This window comes from Podarcis filfolensis (assembly GCF_964270895.1).
Source record: "Podarcis filfolensis genome assembly, chromosome: 1".
Lineage (NCBI taxonomy): Eukaryota > Metazoa > Chordata > Lepidosauria > Squamata > Lacertidae > Podarcis > Podarcis filfolensis.
This window is the reverse complement of record NC_139604.1, coordinates 105,264,994-105,287,810: the sequence shown is the minus strand read 5'-3', so window position 1 is coordinate 105,287,810 and position 22,817 is coordinate 105,264,994. Positions and strand designations below refer to the sequence as shown.

Below are 22,817 nucleotides of genomic sequence, written 5' to 3'. Positions count from 1 at the left end.
CCGCCTTACAGACATGGGGATTTAGGGCACAGTCTTACAATGGCTGCGCTCTTTCCTGTCAGGTTGGGGACAGAGGGTAGCGCAAGGGGAGGAGTTGTTGTTGCGACACCCCTTGGTGTGTGGAGTGCCACAGGGCACAATTCTCTCCCCGATGCTCTTTAACATCTTTATGCGCCCCCTTGCCCAGCTTGTTCACAGTTTCGGGCTGGGTTGTCATCAATATGCTGATGACACCCAACTTTATCTGTTGATGGACAGCCATCCTGATTCAGCCCCAGATACACTGACCAGATGTTTGGAAGCTGTGGCTGGATGGTTGCATGGGAGCTGGTTGAAGCTAAATCCTTCAAAGACAGAGGTCCTCTGGTTGGGTTGAGACGACATGGGGTTAGGGGGCAAACTCCCATCCCTTGCTGGGGCACAATTAGTGCCAGCACCTTCTGTCAAGAGTCTGGGTGTAACCCTCGACACCTCCCTCTCTATGGAGGCGCAGGTTACAGCTACAGCAAAGGCGGCATTTTTCCACCTCCGCCGTGTTAAGCAGTTGGTTCCTTACCTTTCTCACCCTGATCTAGCCACTGTGATACATGCGATGGTCACCTCCAGGCTTGATTATTGTAATTTGCTCTATGCGGGGCTGCCCATGAAGCTGACCCAGAAACTCCAGCAGGTGCAGAATGCCATGGCGAGACTGCTTACGGGGTCCTCACCATGGAACCACATCCATCCAGTGCTACATCAGCTGCACTGGCTCCTGGTGGAGTACAGGGTCAGGTTTAAGGTGCTGGTTCTAACCTTCAAAGCCCTATACAACCTGGGACCCTGTACCTGCGGGACCAACTCTCCTGGTATGCCCCACGGAGGACCTTACAGTCCACAAACAATAACATCTTGGAGGTCCCCAGCCTCAATGAGGTTAGACTGGCCTCGACCAGAGCCAGGGCCTTTTTGGCCCTGGCCCCAGCCTCAGTGGCGTAGCGTGGGGAGTGCAGGGGGGGCCGGCCGCACCGGGCGCAACATCTGGGGGGGCGCTCGCACTCGCAGCTCTCTGCCCCTACCGGGTTAGGGGGCGCAAATTACTTGCCTTGCCCCGGGTGCTGACAACCCACGCTACGCCACTGCCCAGCCTGGTGGAATGCTCTGCTGCAAGAGACCAGGGCCCTATGGGACTTTGACATCTTTCCTCAGGGCCTGCAAGACGGAGCTGTTCTGCAGGGCCTTTGGTCGGGGCCTAGTCTGACCCCTCTCTTCTTACAGAACCCTGCATACAAGAAGCTGCTTTAACTCTTCTCACCAGGTCATATAAATAGCTGAGCCTGGTGAGTACTTAAGGCTCCCAACCCCTATAGTTATAATTTGTGGGTTGCCAGCTGATTTTATGTGATTTTAATCCGATTTTCAGCTGTATTTCAGTCAATTGCTGAATTAATGTATTTATATTTTGATGTTAGCCACCATGAGCCTGGTTCTGGCCAGGGAGGGTGGGGTATAAATAAAATTTATTATATTATTATTTTTATTATTAATGGAGAGGGAGATCTTAGCCTTCTTTAATCTAGCACTCAAAAGCTACACTGCCTCCTCCATTCCCCTCTGTCCTGCATATAGCCTTCTATTTTTAGGAGCTCTTTGCTGTGTTTGCACTTGGTTCACCTTCTGGCAACTGTGGAGTGTGTGCCCGGCAGACCACATTTTGCCCAGAATCTGGCTCTGAAGGCCTTGCCTAGGCACTCGGAGCCATTTGGCTCAATGAGCACTGGAATGAGACCACACAGTATGCCTGGGATCCTCCCCAAGTGGGGGGGGGGGGAGAAGAGTAAACGAGATGCTTAAAGCTAATTTTTCAGGGTCTTTGGCTCTGCTTCTGTTGCCAAGCTGGAAAAGAGCCAACAAATGAATGGTTAACCAAGTTTTTCTTCTTCTTCCATTCTTTTGCTAACACAGCCATATAAAGCGGTCTTATACTAAATCAGGCCATTTGTCAATCTGGATCAGTTTTGTCTACGCTGATTGACAAAGACTCTGTGGTTTTAGACAGGATTATTTCCCAATCCTACCTGGAGATGCCAGAGATTGATGTTTGGCTTTTTAGCATGCATTGTTCTTGCTCGGCCATTGTGCTATTGTCTCATCCACCATGCACTAAGGAGAAAAAATGCCAGTTCCCTTCAGCGGTGGTAGAGTTCAGACATTACACTATGTGCATATTCTCATGCTGACAGGGCTTAATTTGAGCCATGTGTGTTGTGCGACAAGCACACAGAGTGCAATGAGATTGAGTGTTTGTGTGAGGGGGAGGGAGGCTCGGTTAATTTCATTGTACACAGGTTGTACATTGACAATAAAGGTATTATTATTATTATGTGCAAGGAGTGCCTCATTCTGGAAAATGGGAAGTAAAACAGAAAGATTAGAGCTGCTCTGAGCATGTGCCATGGATCTTTTCCTCACTACTGATAACCACACACACACACAGCATTAGCGGGCAAATTTCAAATGTTGGGAGATAAAAATGCTCACAAATCCCATGTGGTAATCCTCATGGAAAATGTGTGTCCTTTTACTGCTAAGAATATTCAGCAAGAAGAATGGGGCAATAACTATTTCACAATCCACTGAATAAGATTTCATATACAAAAAACCCATGTTTTGGGTGCGACCGATAATGTGCGTGATTGCACACATGCGCATGGCACTGAACCCAGAAGTGACCCCGAAATGTCATAAAAGATATCACTAAAAGGGAAAAATGGGGGCGGGGTGGGGCAAAACGGGGGTGGAACAAGGTGTTTCAATTGCACACGATTTCACGTAAGCACGCAATGGCCTGCGTGACCCCTGCGCAAATTGAGGGCTGCCTGTAATTATGGCACAGACAGCACAGCTATCTATCCAACCAAGCATTCAGCAATGTTGGGTGGGATTCACTTAATAAATCCCATGAGTGGATGCCCTGTGCAAGGAATTCTGCTTGTGCAACATTGCTCCCCCCCAAAAAAAAAAATTTGCCCTAGGGGTGGGGGAGGTCACCCAGAACAGTACATGGAGAGAGGAGACGGGGGACTGTTGTGTCTGGCCAGCTGAAACGCTTGCTGTTACAGCCACTTTAACACAACATCAAATTCTACTCATTGTTCTGTGGTTACAATCCTTTCCATCTTGCAACTTGCACTGTCTGGACCAGTAGAGGCTAGTCCACTAATAACTACCCATTCTCTGTTTCTTCTTCCCTCTGGCCATCATGGAAAGAACTCTCTCCCCAAATCTTTGGAAACCTGGTTTTCTCAAAAACATGATGCAATTGAAAGGGCCTCTTCTTCCCTTTGGTCTGTTGGGGGAATACCATGTACCTCAGCTGGGCTGTAAGCAAGTTCTTTGGGCCCCTTGTTGGTGACACTACTGAGTGATGGGGCCAGAAGAAGCTGTTACCTCTTCCCTCCTGGTGTGTTGTCTATCATAGTTCTTCGCAGGCATCTGCCACTTCTGGGAGCTTCGCCATGATTAGCAAACACCGCCTGACCCTTTACAGTCCCTGGGGGGTCAGAGGCCATAAAGCCCAATTGTGCTGCTGGCATGGCAAGTGGAAAGAACTTGCCAGAGGTCATGTGGTGGGTTGGTGCAGAGTAATTTAGCACATTCTGTTTCTCTGACAGCTCCTTGAGATCTGGTGCCCTCCCCACCAATCTGTGCTTTCAAATTCTCATGCAAATCTTTCCCATTATTACAGGAAGATGTTTATTTTACCTAATGCTGTAGTGTGGCCATCCCGTCAATGGATCATGTGCAAATAGTGCCCCCACCTGCTCATGTAAAGGAATGATCACTCGTGACCCATTTGTGACATTTGCACACATGTGGCTTAGAGTGTTTTCATATGTCAGGCTTTGTGTTAATGTTTATCTGATGTTGATGCAGAAAAAGGAGGCCTAGGAGAAGCATCCGCAAGGAGATTAGCATTATGGCTGGGATGTGTTTCGCATTCACATTACAATCCAGATTCAAGCCAAAGCTGCTTTAGAGTTCCTTTTAAGTGATTCTTGTTTCAACTGGAATTGTAGTGTGAAGGTATAATGTACATAGTCCAGAAAACTCATTAGCATTGCAGATGCCTCTCATCTTACTTTCTGTATGATGAGACATTTGCATAAATAGCTAAGAGCTCAAAAGTAATTTAAGCTTTGTGTGAAAATGCCTTTAAAAGGTCCTGAGAAGGGCAAGAACATGATATGGCATATGGTTTTGAAACTATAATTATTAAGGTTATTTGTGTATGCCACTACTGCGGCCTGTGTTTCGTTAGCCTAAAAATGGAAAACGAGTGAGGTCCCAACTAAAGAAGAATGGCAACTTAAGTTGACAGAATATGCACAACTCGCAGACTTAACATATAGAATAAGAGAACAAGAAGAACATGCGCTTAAAGAAGATTGGAAAATGTTTATGGATTATATGGGAAATAATTGTGTGCAGCTGAAAGACTGGCAGCATTAAGATAAATTCAACAGTGTAAACAAGTTTTGATGGATGCAATAATGGAATACTGAATGGTATAGTTTTTGTAAAATATGCAGGGATTTATGGTATGTAAAATGAATCATGGAAAGAGAAGAAGGGAATATTTTAAATTGTAAAACTATATATATATATATATCCTATAATTATAAAGTTGCCCTAAATTGGAAATCCATACAACATCTTGTGTGACTGATTACTTTGGGAGGAAGAGAATTAAGAGTGTTCTGAGCCCTACAATACAAGATAGAACCTCAAACTGGGCTAGGTAGAACTAACGGCCTGATTCTGTTTATCAGGAGTGGGGAACCTCAGGCCTGGGTTCTCTGTCCAGTCCTTGGGACTCTCCTCAGACCCTGCCCCCTCTCTCCAAGCCACCTCCTTCACCGCACTGGTCCAACTTCATGCCTCCTCAAATGCTCTGAACTGTGATCATGCCTCTTCCTTCCTTGAACACAACATTCATTTTTTAAAGAAAGAATAAACAAGATAAAAGACAGGCTAAAGGAACAAAGAAGGCAGTTCCATCTACAATTCCATCTATAATACCTAAATCACAGGAGGAGAGAGTGCTCATGTGCTCATGTTCCATTCACTTGTTTTCCACAGGGATCTGGTTTGCCACTGTGAGAACAGGATGCTGGACTAGATGGGCCAATGGCCTAATCCAGGCATCCCCAAACTCGGCCCTCCATCTGTTTTGGGACTACAACCCCCATCATCCCTAGCTAGCAGGACCAGTGGTCATAGATGATGGGAATTGTAGTCCCAAAACATCTGGAGGGCTGAGTTTGGGGATGCCTGGCCTAATCTATCAGGTTCTTCTTATGTTCTTTTGTCCTTAAGGACTTAACATGGTTCCAAAAAGATTGCATTGCAGCATTGGACAGCACCAGAGGGCACTCCAAAGTTGGGCCAATACCACAGAAAAAAGCTTTCTTCTTTGTGACTACATAATGTACCTTTGTTGAAGAGGGTACTTGAAGAAGAGCCTCTACAGAAGACACAGGCAGGCTCATAGGAGAAGAGTTGCTCCCTCAGATAAATGCCCCAGGCCATTTAGCACTTGAGAACACCATCCCCTTTAATTGGATTCTGAATAGGCAGTCAGTGTAGTAATATGAGCAACCCTGACTGCACCAGACAAAATTCTGGTAGCCAGATTCTTCAGTAACTGAAGCCTCTAGGTTGTCTTTTAAGGACAACCCCATGTAACACATCACAATATCCCAGCTGAGAGACTACCAGAGTGGGAATCGCAGTGGCAAGCCTATCTCTGTCTAGGAATCACCAGACTCAGTGAACCAACTGAAGCTGGTAAAAGACATTTGGCTTCAAGTGAAAATGCTGGAACAAGGAGGTGCCCCCAAATGGCTTGGCTGCTCTTTCAGGGAGAGTGTAACCCCACCCAGAACTAACTGAACACCAGGTTCCAGGGCACAATAACTGTTTCATCTCAATGCCTCCATCTTGTCAGGATTTAGCTTCACGTTACTGGCCCTCATCTAGCCCATTACTGAATCCGGCTCTTCAGAGTGCTGAATAGGTGTCACAAAGTCACCTGCCTCCCAACCTTTCCTTAACAGCTCTAGCTTTTTATTTCTGTTTTTACATGTGGCCTCCACCTGTGAGCCCCCCCCCCACATTCTCTTTTGCTTGGTGATTCCATCGTCTCTGCTCTGTCACATCAGGACCTGTTCCCTTTTGCAGATCCTCCTTGCAGTGCCATTTGTGGGCAGGACCAGAATAGGTTGGCTAATCTTGTTCTCTCTGTTCACCTTTATAGATATCAATGAATGTCTAATATTTGGCATATGCAAAGATGCAGAATGTGTGAACACTCGCGGCAGCTTCCTCTGCACTTGTAAGCCTGGAACCATGTTGGACCCATCCCGCAGTCACTGTATTTGTAAGTGTCCCCAGGTAGACCATAACAACTCCCCCCTCCTTTATTTGTCTTTTCCCAATTAGCACAATAACTGTATCATAAGGAGTTTGAAGGAGTGGGCAGGAGCCATCAATCCTGGGCAGTTACACCATGTACCAGAGATGATTACTCTAGAACAGGCATCTCCAAATTTGGCCCTCCAGATGTTTTGGGACTACAACTCCCATCATTCCCAGTGATCAGGGATGGTGGGAATTGTAGTCCCAAGACATCTGGAGGGCCACGTTTGGGGGTGCCTACTCTAGAACAAGAGGAAGATGCTTTTCCTTTAGCTTCTGCCCATAATGATGATGTCATCATTATGAAGCAAAAGAGACTTGCCAACTGTCCTGCTTTGGGCAAAAGACCCCCTAATTTTTAAAGCTGCTCTGCTTCTCTCTTTTAAAGTGAATTTCCCGGTTTTGCCTTTGTCCCGATCCATTTTGCCTTCGTTATAGTTTCCTATGACATGTTATAGTCGATTCAGGAAAATTTCCCCAAAGCTGACTCAAATTTGCTAAAGCTAAGCACAAAAGCAACGCTGCTCTGCTCCTCTCATTAAGAATTTAATTTGAAATCTTAACTGAAATCTGAAGTCTTGCACAGTCTTGTTGCAAAACCTTTGGCATGAGTTACCTAACTCTATGATTTGGCAAAGTTTCTTAAGTGTTTGATGGTGAACTTATTAGCTAGCTTCTTTATTAGCAAACTAAGCAAGAGATGATCCATAGATTCAAATCTCAAAGTAGAATAGTGTTTTAATCAACTCTTCATCTTAAAGCATGATGAAATTAAGCATTTGAAATACTTCTTGACATTGAATTCAATGCAATTCAATGTGTATTAAAATAGCTCCACTGTTTTTCTTGCCTTCACTTTCACTATTGGTGAAGGAGTGGACAAATGGGTCCAGTTGGAGATCAACAAGAAGAGCCTAACAGTATGATCCCTATACATGTTTACTCAAAAGTAAAACTACTGTGTTCAACTGGGCTTCCAGTAAGTGTCATAGGATAATTCCCTTTTACTGGGGAATAAATCCCATTGCACAGTAGGATTTACTACTGAGTAAACATTCACAGGATTGCACTGAAAATCTTTGCTTTTCAAAAGCTGACTAATCAACCCTTTGTGTTTCAGCGGATAAAGCAGTTTCCACAGAGCAGGGGCTGTGCTATCGCTCAACTGTCGGGGGAGTCTGTGCCCTGCCACTCAATCAGCACATCACCAAGCAGATCTGCTGCTGTAGTCGTGTTGGCAAAGGGTGGGGAGGAAATTGTGAGACGTGTCCATTACCAGGATCTGGTAAAAACTTTGCTTGTTCTTTTGGACCTTTCCCCCTGCCCTTTCACTTTCTGCAAATTTTAAACTGGTGGCTACTTAGGGTCTTCCGGCTCTTTATCAGACCAGCAATACCATTTGCAATTCTCTGCCTGAAATGGGATTATAAAGCCTTTAACATAGAGGCATGTGATGGGGGCTTCTCCTGTGATACATTCCTTTTGAATCTGATGTTGTTACTTGCCTCGATTTGGCAAAATCCATGATATCTGTAGATGTTTGCGTACTTTGAAATTATATCCCTGTAGTATCTTAGTTAACCGATGGACAACAGAAGTGGATTTTGCAAGCCCTTATGGTGGCTAAGGGACTTATGCCTCCCTGTCTATTGCACAACCTGACAACCTCCCTACCCTGACTGCATTCAAACATATTTCATATTTCATATAGGCATTAGTGTCACACGGATACATACTTGAACATCTAGAAGGCTTATATTAACTTAATTAAGATGTTTTAAGTAAGATTTGTGTACTGATGGTCACTCCATCCACAATGTAAGCTGATGGTGGTCTACTGTTATTATAATGATTATTTGTATATTATTATTGTTTCGTTTTTTCCTCTCTCCTTTAATTTTAATTGTTCTTCCCTTCTTAAATTTGTAAATAAAAAATAAGAAAGAATAAAAGAAAGAAACCAGATTAGTCCAGTGCCACTTGTTGACTATTTGTCATGAGGCAGTGTGAACATATAGCATTAGATAGAAAATGAATCACTGAGCACCCAAAAGACCATAAGCAGAGTATGACAAACTGAGAGGAATAGAGAATTATAAGTATGGCCTCTCAGCCCCCATATAACACTGCCTTACAATAAGACTTTGCCCCTTCCTGCACCTCCTTGTAGATACTCTGACAGGGCTGTGGTGCCTTCCGTATGTTGTTGGACTCCAGTTCCCATCAGCCCTAGCCAGCATGACAAATAGTTTGGGATTATGGGAGTTGTAGTCCAGCGACAACCGGAGGGCCTTGTATTGGTTAGCCCTGCACTATGAAGTCTTCCGCCTTTCTGCAGTTGCAGTCAGTGAGTGCTCAAGCTGCACCAGACATGAACCAGTTTAGCATTTCTCATTAAGCGCTGGGAAATGGACTCTACAAGGTCATGCACATTTACTTCTGACCATTGTGCCAGCCTGAGACACTTTGCCACTGAAGCAGGTTTGAAACACCACCTATTGCCTCTAGGACCAACACTTTAAAAAATCTCCAAGCACCAGTTCCTGCCTCCATCTAGTCCCCTGCCCTTCGTGGCACTGCCTGAAGCAGGCTGATTCACTCTGGATGCTTCCTGTTTTTTATGATGTAAACAAAAAGGAAAAATTGTTTCTGAAAGATGCTGGAAAGGATGGATATTTATTATTAAATTAGCTAATTTAATAATAAACATTCATCCTTTCCAACTTCTTTAACATACATGGTTTCTTTTTTGTTTACATCACTCTGCTGTGAAGCAGGGCAGGGCCTGTGTTGCCAAATGAACTTTGTGGATGGCCCTATCAGATATGCCCAAAACCTACAGTGATGAATTAAAAGGGGGTTTGGGGCTTGCGGAACTTTATGTCTGTTTGTTTGACCTTTGACTCTTATGCAGCCTTAACAAGCAGTAGATCCCTTGGCCTTTTTGTTCCACAGCTGCCTCTCTTTGAGAGAGAGAGAGAGAGAGAGAGAGAGAGAGAGAGAGAGAGAGAGAGTGAGTTTCCATGTGGTTATATTTTATTGTCAACTCTGAGAGAAAGGGCAGCCAGATTCCAGTATCGGTTAACAGTAGTTTGCATTTACTAATAACACACCCCGCCCTGCAAACATCTTTCTTTTTGCTGGCAACTTTCAGCCTTCAGTTCTGGTTCCAAGTGGGTGTAGTCTAAACATGTTTTACCCATGTCAGAGAACTGTGTTTCGATTGTGGCAGATACCTTAAATAGACTAAAGAAGAGGAAACATGGCCCAGCATGTCTGAACGGGATAGCAGAAAAACAACAGTATCCTTACCAATGGATTAGATTGCGAGAGATGTCTTTGTGCTCACGGCTATTACTTTTGTAGCTTTTCCTTTTCTCTGTGTCATCAGATTGTATCTCTCTCCTTTCTTTGCAGAAGCCTTTAAGGAGATTTGCCCTGCAGGGCATGGCTACACTTACTCCAGCTCTGACATTCGAATGTCCATGAGAAAAGCAGAAGCAGACGAGCTCCCGCTCAGCTCAGAGGAGCAGAGCAAAAACAGTGGTCGGCTTCCCAGCTGGGCAGTAAGGCAGCAACAGCTGCAGGAGGTCTTGCGTGGCGATGTCGTCGACACGCTCCCGGGGGCTGACACCTCCGTAGGAAAGGGTAAAGTAATATTCGTGTGAATCCAATTGGTTTGAGTGAATTCCAGGCAGTTCACAAATTTCCAGTATTGGAATGGTTTCAAGAGTCTTCTAAACTTGCACACGAAAGCACATCAGGGCTGTGTTATCTCAAACTAGTTCATCAGGCCTCCTTCCATGATGAAGCTTCAATAATACTAGCATGAAAACAATTACGGTGGAAACAGATAACAAAACAGTAACATTTAATAAAACAAACAGGAACAAAACAAATAGCACAGCAACAAAAAATAGTGGGGTAGGAGAGCTGAAATAAATTCACGTCTGGCAACCAATATGTTCCTTTGGTTTCAGATAGTACATGGGTAAAAAGGTAAAGGTAAAGGTACCCCTGACCATTAGGTCCAGTCACGGACAACTCTAGGGTTGCACGCTCATCTTGCTCTATAGGCCGACGGAGCCGGCGTTTGTCCACAGACAGCTTCCGGGTCATGTGGCCAGCATGACTAAGCTGCTTCTGGCAAACCAGAGCAGCGCACGGAAATGCCGTTTACCTTGCCACCGGAGTGGTACCTATTTATCTACTTGCACTTGACGTACTTTTGAACTGCTAGCTGGGCAGGAGCTGGGACTGAACAACGGAAGTTCACCCCGTTGCGGGGATTCGAACTGCTGACCTTCCGATCAGCAAGCCCTAGGCTCTGTGGTTTAGACCACAGCGCCACCCGGGTCCCTTTAGGGTACCTGGGTAGACGAGTCTAAAAAGCCTGGGGCACAAATTTTCATGGCCCTCTAGCGCAAACTGATGTATATTTTGCTGTAGAAGGTTTAGTTTGGTCAGAAGTGAGTATACACTTCCAGACTTAACACTAAATACCGTACATCACTTCCGGTAATTGAGCTAGAAGGCCGTGAAAATTCATGTCACAGGCTTTCAAGACTCGTCTACCCATGTACTTATCTGAAACGAAAGGGCCGCATTGGTTTCAGATGTGAAATATATTGGCATTATTTTCAGCTCTCCTACCCCACTAAAACTCCTTTAAATGGCTTAGATCGTGAAGACAAGTGCCCTTCATACACGACACAGGTTGCGAATGGGGCAGCTGTGTTACACTGCTGGTCCCACCCCAAACACCCACACATTGCACTTCGGCATGTGGCAGCACTGCTCCTTTTGGTATGTGGACATGATAGCTGTCAACTTTTCCCTTTTCTTGTGAGGAATCCTATTCAGAATAAGGGAATTTCCCTTAAAAAAGGGAAACGTTGACAGCTATGGTGGACATGCATAGAACATAAAAAGGGCATACTTTTGCCCACCTACGAAAAGATGATGGAGAGCCAAACAATTTAACCATCCTGAGGGGAGGGTAATCCAAGGTTTGGGGACCACTACAGAAAAGGCCCTGGTTTGCGTAGAATAGGAGTTGCCAACATGGCACCCTTCAGATGTTTCAGGATGCCAATGTCCATCTTGCCTGACCATTTTCCTTGCCTTGTTGACTGCTCTTGAATCTCGGGAAGGTTCACGTCACACTCTTCATGCGTATAGGATGGGTGTGTAGGGTGCAGTCCAAGCATATCCAAGTACCTTGCACCTGGCTAATGGTCTCAGAAACGAATGCTGCCATCATGGATATGCTAATAAAAATACTTACTTTTAATATAGCATATCTAAGTGCTCAATCACTTCACCTGCATTATCCTATTAATTTTTAAAATGCTGTTTTCAGCATTATAGAACTCCCTACCGATCGGGTTCTATCATCTAGTTTCCTTAGACACCTTCTATTGTATGCTGAAGATGTACCTTTCTATCCTGGCCTCTTGATAATTAAGGCATTTTTGTGGGCTCCGCCTCTTCTTTGTTTTGTTTAATCTAGACCAGGCATCCCCAAACTCGGCCCTCCAGATGTTTTGGGACTACAACTCCCATCATCCCTAGCTAACAGGACCAGTGGTCAGGGGTGATGGGAATTGTAGTCCCAAAACATCTGGAGGGCCGAGTTTGCCTATGCCTGATCTAGACTGTGCTGCTTTTTTTCTGGAATTGGCTTACTTGTTTTTTTAACCATGTACATTAACTGTTTTATAATTGTATGATTACACTGGTCCAAGCTGCCCTAGACCTTAACAGTGAAGGGTGGGTAGGAAATCTTATAAATAAATACGTACATGGGAACCACATCTGTGCCGCTTTGGTTTCCAGGACAGAAGAAAGGCAGGATATAAGGGTAAGAAAAGAAATAAATAGCATTGATGGGAGCTGGGGAGGGCTGGAGCTAAGGAAGCAGAGGGCTTCCCTGAAGCCACCAAGCTAGTTCAAGCCTTGAGCAAAGCAGCATTTGTGCAAAACCAAACAAGGGAATTTGAATTCCAAAGTGAATTCTGACTGCACTTACAAATTTACTTAATTAATTTACTCAATTCTCTTATGTCATTTTACAGGGGATTCTGAAGAAGATCAGGTGAGTAAAATTTCTGCTGCTAGCAGCTTATGTTCACGTTAGAGGCTTAAAATGCAGTGAAGTCATTTTTCCTTGCTGTGTTTCAAACCACATTTGCACAGGGTTGTTCATGTCAGAGAGGGGGTAGGAATACCTTTATCTGATGTACATGACTTTTTGGGTTTCCTCATTCCCCTCTTGTTCATGATGCTGTCATCTGCACACGTGCAACGACTGTCTGAAATATTCACATTATTGTTTACTCCGCATCCAGTTTTCTAGTTGGATTGAAGCTGGTTTCGGGGGGGGGGTGCCTCAAACATCAGTGTTTGTCAGGAAACTACAGGATCAATATGAATTGTGGCTAATGCCATGTGAGTATGGCTTCAGAAATAGCAGTGGGAGTGTACGGGATACAGAGTAAACGCTAATGTGAGCATACCCTTAATGTTTGGGATATGCATAGCAAATGTGTAGTTTAAAAACTGAATGAATGAAGAATAAACCATTTTCAGTAAATAGTTCCTGAAGTTTTAATAAAAAGTGATATATAAGATCCACCTTAGGGTTCAAAGATAACCTTGTAAATCCATCCTTGTAAAGTCCTCATTTAAAAATAAAAAATAAAGACTTGAAATGTGTTTTTTAGAAGTGATATACCAGATCCTAAGGTGTAGAGCAGAGAACAACCAAGTCCTATTTTTAGTGGGCCATTTCAAAGACAGGAAGAAACAAAGTGTATAATGGATATCTTAGCAGCTGCTAAAATTGCTTTAGGGACATATTGGGGAAAGGAAAGAATGCTTCTAAAAAGTCTGCCACGATGCACAGTGAAATTAACTTCATTTTAGAGCAACCCTAACTGTAGGTTGAAGAGGGCTAGGATGGAAGGAATATGAAAGGAGGATTCAGAAACATCTGGCATATTGCATGGGGAAATTAACTTCACCATTCAGCTGCTGGTTAAAGGGTGTTGGGATGGAGCAAAGGTGCCTCTTCAGAGCTGGAGCAGAGTTTTTCTGGTGGAGGGACATGCCCTTTACAGAGACCTCCACTGCCCTGGCAGATACCTCCACAGGCACATATCTCTGTGGAGGGCAGTTTGGATGATAGACACTGAAACAAGCATTCCAGGAGCAGGGCATGGACAGGATGGCAGCAATTTCAACCCGCTGTATCCAAGTCCCCTTCATTCATTAGAAAGAGACACCAGAACCAGTGCCCCCCACCTCAGCCTGGAGCAGCCCCCCTTTTCTCCACTGGAAACCATGTGGATTTAAATCACGTGGGGGGAAGGACAATATATCTGCTGCACACAAACATGCACACACCCCTAACATCTAACACCTTAACCAGCAAAAGGTGGCACAGCTTTAGAAGTGGCAGTTGTTTCACCAGTTTCCCATCCCACTTAAGATTGTACCGTAAGAAGTCAAAATATAGACTTATAATTATTTAATAGCTGTTGGATGGAATTTGTGCTCTGTAGAATTGAATTAATATCCAAGATAAGTCTCAGAGTATCTCTTTTCAATAGTATGTGTTCCATCGTTTCTTTTGTGTTTAATCGATACAATGGAGAAAGATATGCAACAAAAGCCTGATTATTTAATGTCATTATGTTGTTGTTAAGATCACCTATCACCAAAAGTATAATTACTGTCGTTAATATGGAAGACTCTGTCAGCAGCAGATTTAGAGAAGTGTTAACTCTGTTATAGGCAGCGTAACAGAAGTTCAAGTGTTGGCAGGCAAAGGAGTTTGATTGCCTAGCTTTTAAAACACCTTATGCAATGTATCCAAGACTCTTTCGCACTACTGACAACAAGCATCCCAGAGACCTCCCCAAAGGTTATCGAGAACCAGGGAAAGTCACATTCCATGTTATCCTTATCTCTCTGTCTTTGACAGAGGCTTCCTCTCTAACACGAAAAACAAACAAAATGAAAAAAAGCACCACAGCAGCTGTATGGGACAACCAAATTTTATTATTTATTAAATCTTAAACCCCCAGCACCCTTTATTGCAGATGCAATTTTGGACAAATGCTTTCAAGGCAAGTGGTCTTTGCAATGAAAGAAGGCTGTTGGATCTGCTCACCTTCTCAGAAAACGTCCATCGGTCATGATTTTGAAGATCGTTGACTTTTGTCAGAAACATAAGGTGCCTCCAGACTGTCAGTATTTTGTGGGAGGGATTCAAGTGTATGCCAAAAGTTTAGATTTGCTCAATTAAAGTGGATTAAAGGGCTCTGTTGACCTAGCACAGTGTTTCCCAAACTTGGGTCTCCAGCTGTTTTTGGATTACAGCTCCCATTACCTCTAGCTGGCAGGACCAGTGGTCAGAGATGATGGGGATTGTAGTCTGAAAACAGCTGGAGACCCAAGTTTGGGAAACACTGACCTAGCACAACAAGTGCACTTTAAAAAAACAACCAACCACCTACAGACTTCTTGCAGCTAGAAAAGCAATGGGGAAATGCTCTAAAAGTGCAGAATGAACAAACGATTAACAAGAAGACATGTAAACACTTGGCAAGCAAATGTGGATGAATGCAGGATGAATGCTCATTGATAAATAACCACCCCATAAACAAATCAGAATGAATGTTCAATGAAGAGCAGGCATAGTCTATCCACCATATAAGCTTTGTGCACGTGAATCAGGATGAATTCTAAATAAACAGGTTTCCTGAAGGAAGTTTTCTGGCCATCAGTACTAAGGCAAGTGAATCCAGCTGTTTTCTTTGCAAAGACCACACCCCTTGAGAGAAGATTTCTGTTGAAACACATTGAGAATAAAGGTTATTGTCTTCCTGTACAGCTGTTGGTTTTTCCCACTGAATTTTTTTTGCAGCTGTTTGATCTCATGTTGCTGCTACTTTCTTTCCAGTGTCTATTTTGGCACCTGCTGAAAATGGATAATCAGTACGCATGTCTGGCTGCAAGATGCTGAAGAATGTAGAATGAGATTAAGAGGGAAAATCAGAGGCCCATTTCAAGCATCTTGTTCCTGGACATGCACCACAGCCCTATCTGTGGTTTGGAGGATGTGGAACTTGACACACTTGAGTTAAACTAGTGTGTCAAAGAACCTGGAGTGAGATTATTGTAGATGAATTTGAGCAAATTTAGGTACCTAGGGTGTGATTGCACTTCACTAAGGATGGTATTTTCTTCTTAATAAACTGTGGGGATTGTAAATCGGTAACAACACCTTTCTCTATTGATACAATACGCTGAAGAGGGAATAGATAAAGAAGAAAGCTCCTATATTGGGGAAATAATTTCTTCCTGATTAGGTGAATCCTGCCTGATTTCTGTACACTGGCGAGAGCCAGTGTGGTGTAGTGGTTAAGAGCGGTAGTCTTGTAATCTGGGGAACCAGGTTCGCGTCTCCGCTCCTCCACATGCAGCTGCTGGGTGACCTTGGGCCAGTCGTACTTCTTTGAAGTCTCTCAGCCCCACTCACCTCACAGAGTGTTTGTTGTGGGGGAGGAAGGGAAAGGAGAATGTTAGCCGCTTTGAGACTCCTTCGGGTAGTGATAAAGCGGGATATCAAATCCAAACTCCTCTTCTTCTTCTACAGCCAATCACTGCATTTGTATTTTTTGTTCACAGGATGCAGAGGATGTTATTGAAGAAACTGATATTAGCCCAGGTAAATTGCAAAGTAACTTGCTGAATCCAGTAACTAAGAAAGGGGCCAAAAAATAAAAAATGGATGAAAGATCTCAGTCTGTGCTGATAATTTTGGTGCCTGGGAAAAGGATTTTTTTTTTCAATGGGCTCTTCTAAATACGGTCTATTGCGTGGTTATTTCTGGGCAGAAGAACTGGGCAGACACTGAGTCTGCTGCGTGGGAAGAGTCTGGGAAATATTGTATCTTTCACAAGATGCTCTGCGAAATGTATTTGTGTTTTAGTTGTAGCTTTGCATAGGATTTTTTTTAAAGTTTTGTTTGATTTACAGTACAATCCTTTGTATGTTTGCTCACAAGTCTGAATGAGTTTAGTGAAACTTGCTCCCACGTTAAACGTGCAAAGGATGGCACTATTAGAAGAATTAATAGTCAGCATGGGAAGCAATTCTCAGGTGGTAATGTACAAAAATGCATAGGGATCACTAAAAAGAATAATATATAAATATTAATTAAAAGCACACGACTAATACAAAACTCAATACACATTGTGAGGTTTAAGGATGCTGTATATCTGTCAAGTTTCATGGATTATGATATTGCCTCTTTTAACAATTTTATTTTTACTATTGTGTTGTAAAAGCTTTTGACCTCCCCCAACTCCTTCCCTGCTGTTCCATCCGCAAAGTTTATACATTTTATGTACATTCACAAGTAAGCTGCACTGAATTCATTGCATAGGATTGCATTGTTCAGTGGATTCCTGCTCATTATCTAACATTACTGCAATGCATTGTATATGGGGCTGCCTCTGAAGATGGTTTGGAGACTTCAGCTGGTGCCGAATTCGGCAGCCAGGTTGCTCACAGAGGCAAGATGGTTTGAGCATATTGCACTAATCCTGGCCCGACTGCACTGGCTGCCAATTAGCTTCCAGGCCCAATTCAAAGTGCTGGTTTTGACCTATAAAACCTTAAACAGCTCAGGATTGCTGTACCTCAAGAATTGCCTCCCATATGAACTGACTCAGATCCTGCAACATGAGAATGGGCCTTTTCTGTGGTGGCTCCCCATTTGTGAAATGCTCTCCCTGGGGAAGCTCACCTGCCGCCTTCATTACGTATTTTTAGGCGCCAGGCAAAAATGTGTCCCTATAACCGTGGCTGAGTAGGACATTCTATGTCCTTTTAGATGTGTTTGTGGGAGGGGGGATTATTGGTTTGTTTTTGTTTTATTATGTATTTTGTATTCTCATTTTGTATTTTTATGTTGTGAAACTGCCCTGTGATCTTCGGATGAAGGGCAACATACAAATTTAATAAATAAATAATGATAAAATTGGGTCATAGTTGGTTTCGCTTCTCTTTATATCTTTTGCAGTGGATATTGTAAAGATTTCTCCCCATTTCCCTGCCCAGCCACTTCCGGGATCTATAGGGGAGAATGCTGCTCCAACAGAGGTCGCAACACTATTTACAGGTATGTCAGCAGTGCCCAAGTATTATTACTATTACTACTATTATTATTATTATTATTATTATTATTATTATTATTATTATTTATTACATTTCTATACTACCCTTCATAACAAGAATCATGGGAACTGTAATTTGTTAAGGGTGCTGGGAATTGTAGCTCTGTGAGGGGTAAACTACAGTTCCCATGATTCTTTTGGCAGGAGTTGCGCTTTAAAAAAGCCAAACTAAGCCTGCTGATGCAGAGACCAAAATTTGTGGCTACTTTGTTCTTCCCTCATTGCCACCGCTGCTGCTTTCAGACTATATTGAGAGCTAAGCTATGGTTTGGCTTAACATTACATGCAAACTTGGTCTTGTGTTTTGTCTTAACTCCAAACAAGCCACAACTCATGGCTGAGGTTTGTTTTTGGCCAACCGCTCAGGGTTTGTCTGGGCAAGGGAAGCAGAGAGCAGATGAAGCATTTCATATGGCTCACACAAGAGACCAGGCTGCAGGAGAAAGATATGATTTACTGATTTTAAAAGGAAATGTAGCAATCTCTTTGCTTTAAGCACATTTTCAAACATGGTAGATTCTTTTAATTTTTGCATTTCTTGACTTTTTAAAAATTCCAATGATAACTTACATTGGTCTGAATTTTAAAACTGAACATGCATTAATCTTCTTTCCTGCTTCTGCTTTCTGTACTGTATTAATAACACTTATAAAAGATGCATTCCAGCCTAATAATAGCTCTTGAGTATTACTTGTGAAAATAGCCTCCTCGCACAGCTTTTTCTATCCCATTTTGGGTCTTTTTCTGCTAAATCCCTGTAGATTTTCAAATAACTGTTATACTTAGCATATGGTGCTTTTTCAGTGTTCAAAGCACTACGCAGACCTTATCTCAGCAATGTGTACAACAACCCTTTATTATTATTCCTCATACTGTAAAATGAATGTTTTGGGGCTCATCCGCACTTTCCCTTGGGAAAACCTGCTCTTTACCGCTGAATTGGAGCAAACATCAATCAGGTTTTCTGCGGATGGATGTTTGCTCTGATTCAGCAATAAAGAGCAGCCCTGGAAAAGTGGCAAGGCAAACAGAGAACTGCTGAGACCCATGCCTGGAAACCATGGGACAAACAGAAAACCTCTTGAACCCGAGAGAAGGCTTGCCCAGAGCCACCTAGTGGCACAGATGATATTTGAACTAGGTGCTTCCTGGTTCACAGCTAAGCCTCTTAGCTTTTATGCTAGTTCAAAAAGAGGTTTCGCACTATCTAGCTTCACTTGGAAAGAACAGCTGGGCCAGGCTTCACATAGTGTGTGTTTTAGTATTTGAAAGACGCAGTGAATTTCCCTTTGATCCTTATGACATAGGTGACTAGGCTCCCAATTTGGCCCAGACAAGCATAGTCTTGCCAGATACACATTTCCATGCTGCACACAGTCTGCAGGGAAAGTGCCTAGAAACCAAACAGCATCAAATAGACTCTTCCTAGCAAACACAGAAGTATATAAAAAGGAGCACTTATGGGCAATGGCATGGTGAAGATCAGAAGAGTTAGGACCTCTGCTGTTGAATAGGCAGGGTAGGAAAATGTGCAACATGTCTCTTGTCCTTTACAGAGCTGAGTCATGGGGGTTTTCTGGTGGAGTGGGAAGTTCTGTGACCTCAAGAGACAATATGTTTACTGCTTAGATAATGGCAGCTGTGTTATTTCAGCATTGTCTAATGTCTGGTAGTTCTACCAATGTCCTTACACTTCGTATTAAACTTTCTTGGAAAGAACCTCTCTCTCACAGTCTGGCTCTCAATAGCCTTTTTGTCTGAGTGGGTTTGTTTTCAAGCTGGTTGGATGACGAGATTGTTTTAAGGGCTCATCCCAACTTCCTTTTGTGTCACGTTTCTAGGTACAGGTCTGGGCTTTAAAGCTCTGTGTCTGAATGTTGTTGGGGTTTTTTGTCCCAGTGTTTCCCCCAGGAAAACCTGTGTTTTTTCACTGGATGGGAGAAATAGTAATTGGGTTTCTGTGCATTGCTATTTGCTTCAATTCAGCAGTAAATGATGATTTTTTTGTGGGGAAAGCTCTGGAGCAATCCCCCCAAACTCTTGAAAACACAGACCTGTGCCTGGAAAAGCGTGTTCCAAAAGGAAGTCTGGATGAACCCCAAGACTCTTTAGAGGTGTGGCTGTTATTCAGCTCTTGCTGAGTTGAGTTCCACTGTCCTGATGAGCTTGACAATGAATTGATGCAATCCAAAGTGGAAACTACTGGAAGCAGAATTTTGTACACTGATCATTCAGTACATGCCATGCTATCCCTTTTTGACACTATTTAAACCAATGGCTATTGCCACATCATGTGGCAGTCAATTATGTAAATCAGTAAGAACATAGGAAGACCGATAAATCACTGTGTTCATTGCTTGTCTCCTGACAATACTCTTTCTTCATTCTCAGAAATGAGTGCCTGCTCCTCTTCACCCAACATCTGTGGTCCAGGCAGCTGTGTGAACTTGCCAGGAGGATATGCCTGTTTGTGTTACCCTGGTTACCGACAGCATCCAAGTCACTCCTATTGCATTGGTATTTCACTGACACCTGGTTTTGTTTCTATGGGAGAATTGTATATTTGGGGCAGCGAGGTACCAGCCAAAGGACCACTTGAAAGTTCAGAGAATGCAGTTGGGAAGTGCCAGAGCATAGTCAGGATGAAGAGGAAACTTCATGCATGGTCTTTAGATTCCAGTCTACAGTTTCACAGCCCTTGGGCTACCTCTAGGAAGGACAGAGGTGCATAGTAATGCCAGCTGACCTTAATTATCTCCTCTTGTTTCAGATGTTGACGAATGTGAGAGAAATCCATGCAATGGGAAGGGCCACTGCCTCAACAATGAGGGCTCCTATTCTTGTCTCTGTTTCTCTGGGTACACCCTTTTCACCTCACAGAACACACAAACATGTCAGGGTGAGTTATGTTTTTGTGGCACCCACCAGTAGAAGATAAAGCAAGTTGCCTGACCGAGTTTCTCTGCATCTATTTGCAGATTAGAGGCAGAGGAGTGTGCTTTTGAACTGTCTTGTAGCTGGAACTTTTTCTCCTGAGTCCTTGGAGTGGGACAGCTCTGCTCTCTTCTCTGTGTCCAAGAAAACTTCCTCTGGCAACTTTTCCTACCTCTTTCATTAGTGCTTATATATGGGAACATAAACTGGACTAAGTGGTCTGAAAGTCGTCATCCTCCTTGTTCATTTATGGCTTTGTCATTACACTGGATCACTTTCAGTTTTCCTAGGGGTAGGACAGTGAATACAGTGGTACCTCGGGTTAAGTACTTAATTCGTTCCGGAGGTCTGTTCTTAACCTGAAACTGTTCTTAACCTGAAGCACCACTTTAGCTAATGGGGCCTCCTGCTGCCGCCGCACCACCGGAGCACGATTTCTGTTCTCATGCTGAAGCAAAGTTCTTAACCTGAAGCACTATTTCTGGGTTAGCAGAGTCTGTAACCTGAAGCATATGTAACCTGAAGCATGTGTAACAAATATAAACAAATGGAAGAGCAACAGTAAGGACTCACCCACACTTTTGCTTGTCCCTTGCCTAGAAAGTGTGGGTCCGAGTGGTTTCTAGACGTGGGCTCAAGTGGTTTCCCTCTTGCCCCACTCCCTTCCCAGGTAAAACCTGCTCTTTAGTGCTAAATCTGAGCAAATGCCCATCCGATTCAGCAGCTTTCACCAGGGGGAAGCAGCAGGACAAGAGGAAGTGTGGAAAGCCCTAATGCGGGCATACAAAAATGCTGTGTTTGCATTTGCTATAATGCTGAATCCTGCATGGAGGAGGGGTGCAAATTAATTAATAGGCTGGGGTGGTAATGTATAGGTAATGGAGGTGATGCTGTCTAGCTGCTTGGCCCACAACTAGAGCTCTTTGGATCCAGTCCTTTTGCTGAAGGGACATATCTCTCTGTGTTAACAGATCTAAATGAGTGTGACCAGCCAGATGTTTGTCGTGGAGGGCAGTGTGTCAACACACCTGGCTCTTATCTCTGTGAGTGCAAAATAGGCTACACCATGAGTCACAGGGGACAGTGTGAAGGTGAGTGTGCAAAAACCCCATTTTTTTGGTAACTTGACTATTCTGAAGCTACTTGTATATTTGCATGCAAAAAATTATCTCCTTGAATATCCAGTTGGGCTTTACTTTCACTTCTTACTAACATGGCACATCTGCATCCTCAGCAAATGCTTATTTAGAAGGATGCTTCATCTCATTTGCTACACCCGTTGAGATTAGATTTAGCATGGAGTTCTTACCTCTCCTGGCTACAAGGGGGCAGCAAACACAAACAAAAGCAGCAGGATATAGTATGTGCTGGACAGAGGCTGCCCTCTGCTGGGGAAAAGGAGGAAACGCAACATGCTCTTCCCTTTGCTGCGCCTCCTCTCCTTTTGCAACATGGCTTGGTTGCTGCACTGAAATATAGCCAGGTTGGTATAAGAGTGACATGCATATGCAGGGAGGTATCGAGAATTTTAAGAAACAGTTTAAGAATATTAAAATGTGGTTGTTGGGTTTCTTTGTAGGCAGGGAATGAAGCCTCCTGGTTTGGGGGGTTAGAAATATTTGGGGGTTTAAAAGATTTCAATATTTTATTGAAATAAAGCTTATCTGCAGCAAACCTGATTGCTGCTTGTTCCGATTCAGCGGTAAACAACAGGTTCTCCTGGGGAAAGCAGCGAGACAAACACACACACACACACACACACACACACACACACACTTGTACACAAAACTGGAAAGACCTGTGCCACAAAAGGAAATCTGGATGAGCCCTTATTCATAGTTATTCACTTATGTTACATTGTTGTCATCCTTACCATTATCTTACAAGGCAGACAAATATTGCTATTTTCACTGGCCATTTTGCCTATTCAGATCAAGGGGCTGAGGATGAGAAGTGGTGGATTAAGAACATAGTCTCACCGGGTGTAAGGCAGCTAACTCAGTATTGTCTGTTCTGCAACCTGGTCCTTTTATCTGATGATATCAGGGATTGAATTGCATGCACATCGTGTGTTCTGCTGCTGAATTCTGGTCCTTGCCCTGCTATTCGACAGTAGGCCACAGTTTCAAGGGGTAGCTAAGGGGTGTGTGTGTGTGTGTGTGTGTGTGTGTGTGT

The 22,817-nt window shown here is 43.5% G+C and overlaps 1 protein-coding gene across 1 annotated transcript in view; it reads left to right on the top strand.

Annotated features, from left to right (window-relative positions):
* Positions 1-22,817, top strand: part of LTBP2 (latent transforming growth factor beta binding protein 2) — a 133,732-nt gene that overhangs the window by 85,489 nt on the left and 25,426 nt on the right. The window contains exons 10-18 of the mRNA XM_083609362.1: positions 6,299-6,421; positions 7,580-7,744; positions 9,877-10,107; positions 12,537-12,556; positions 16,156-16,195; positions 17,555-17,653; positions 20,100-20,225; positions 20,479-20,607; positions 21,614-21,733. Of these exons, the coding sequence (XP_083465488.1) occupies positions 6,299-6,421; positions 7,580-7,744; positions 9,877-10,107; positions 12,537-12,556; positions 16,156-16,195; positions 17,555-17,653; positions 20,100-20,225; positions 20,479-20,607; positions 21,614-21,733 (1,053 nt within the window). The remainder of the gene's footprint in view (positions 1-6,298; positions 6,422-7,579; positions 7,745-9,876; positions 10,108-12,536; positions 12,557-16,155; positions 16,196-17,554; positions 17,654-20,099; positions 20,226-20,478; positions 20,608-21,613; positions 21,734-22,817) is intronic.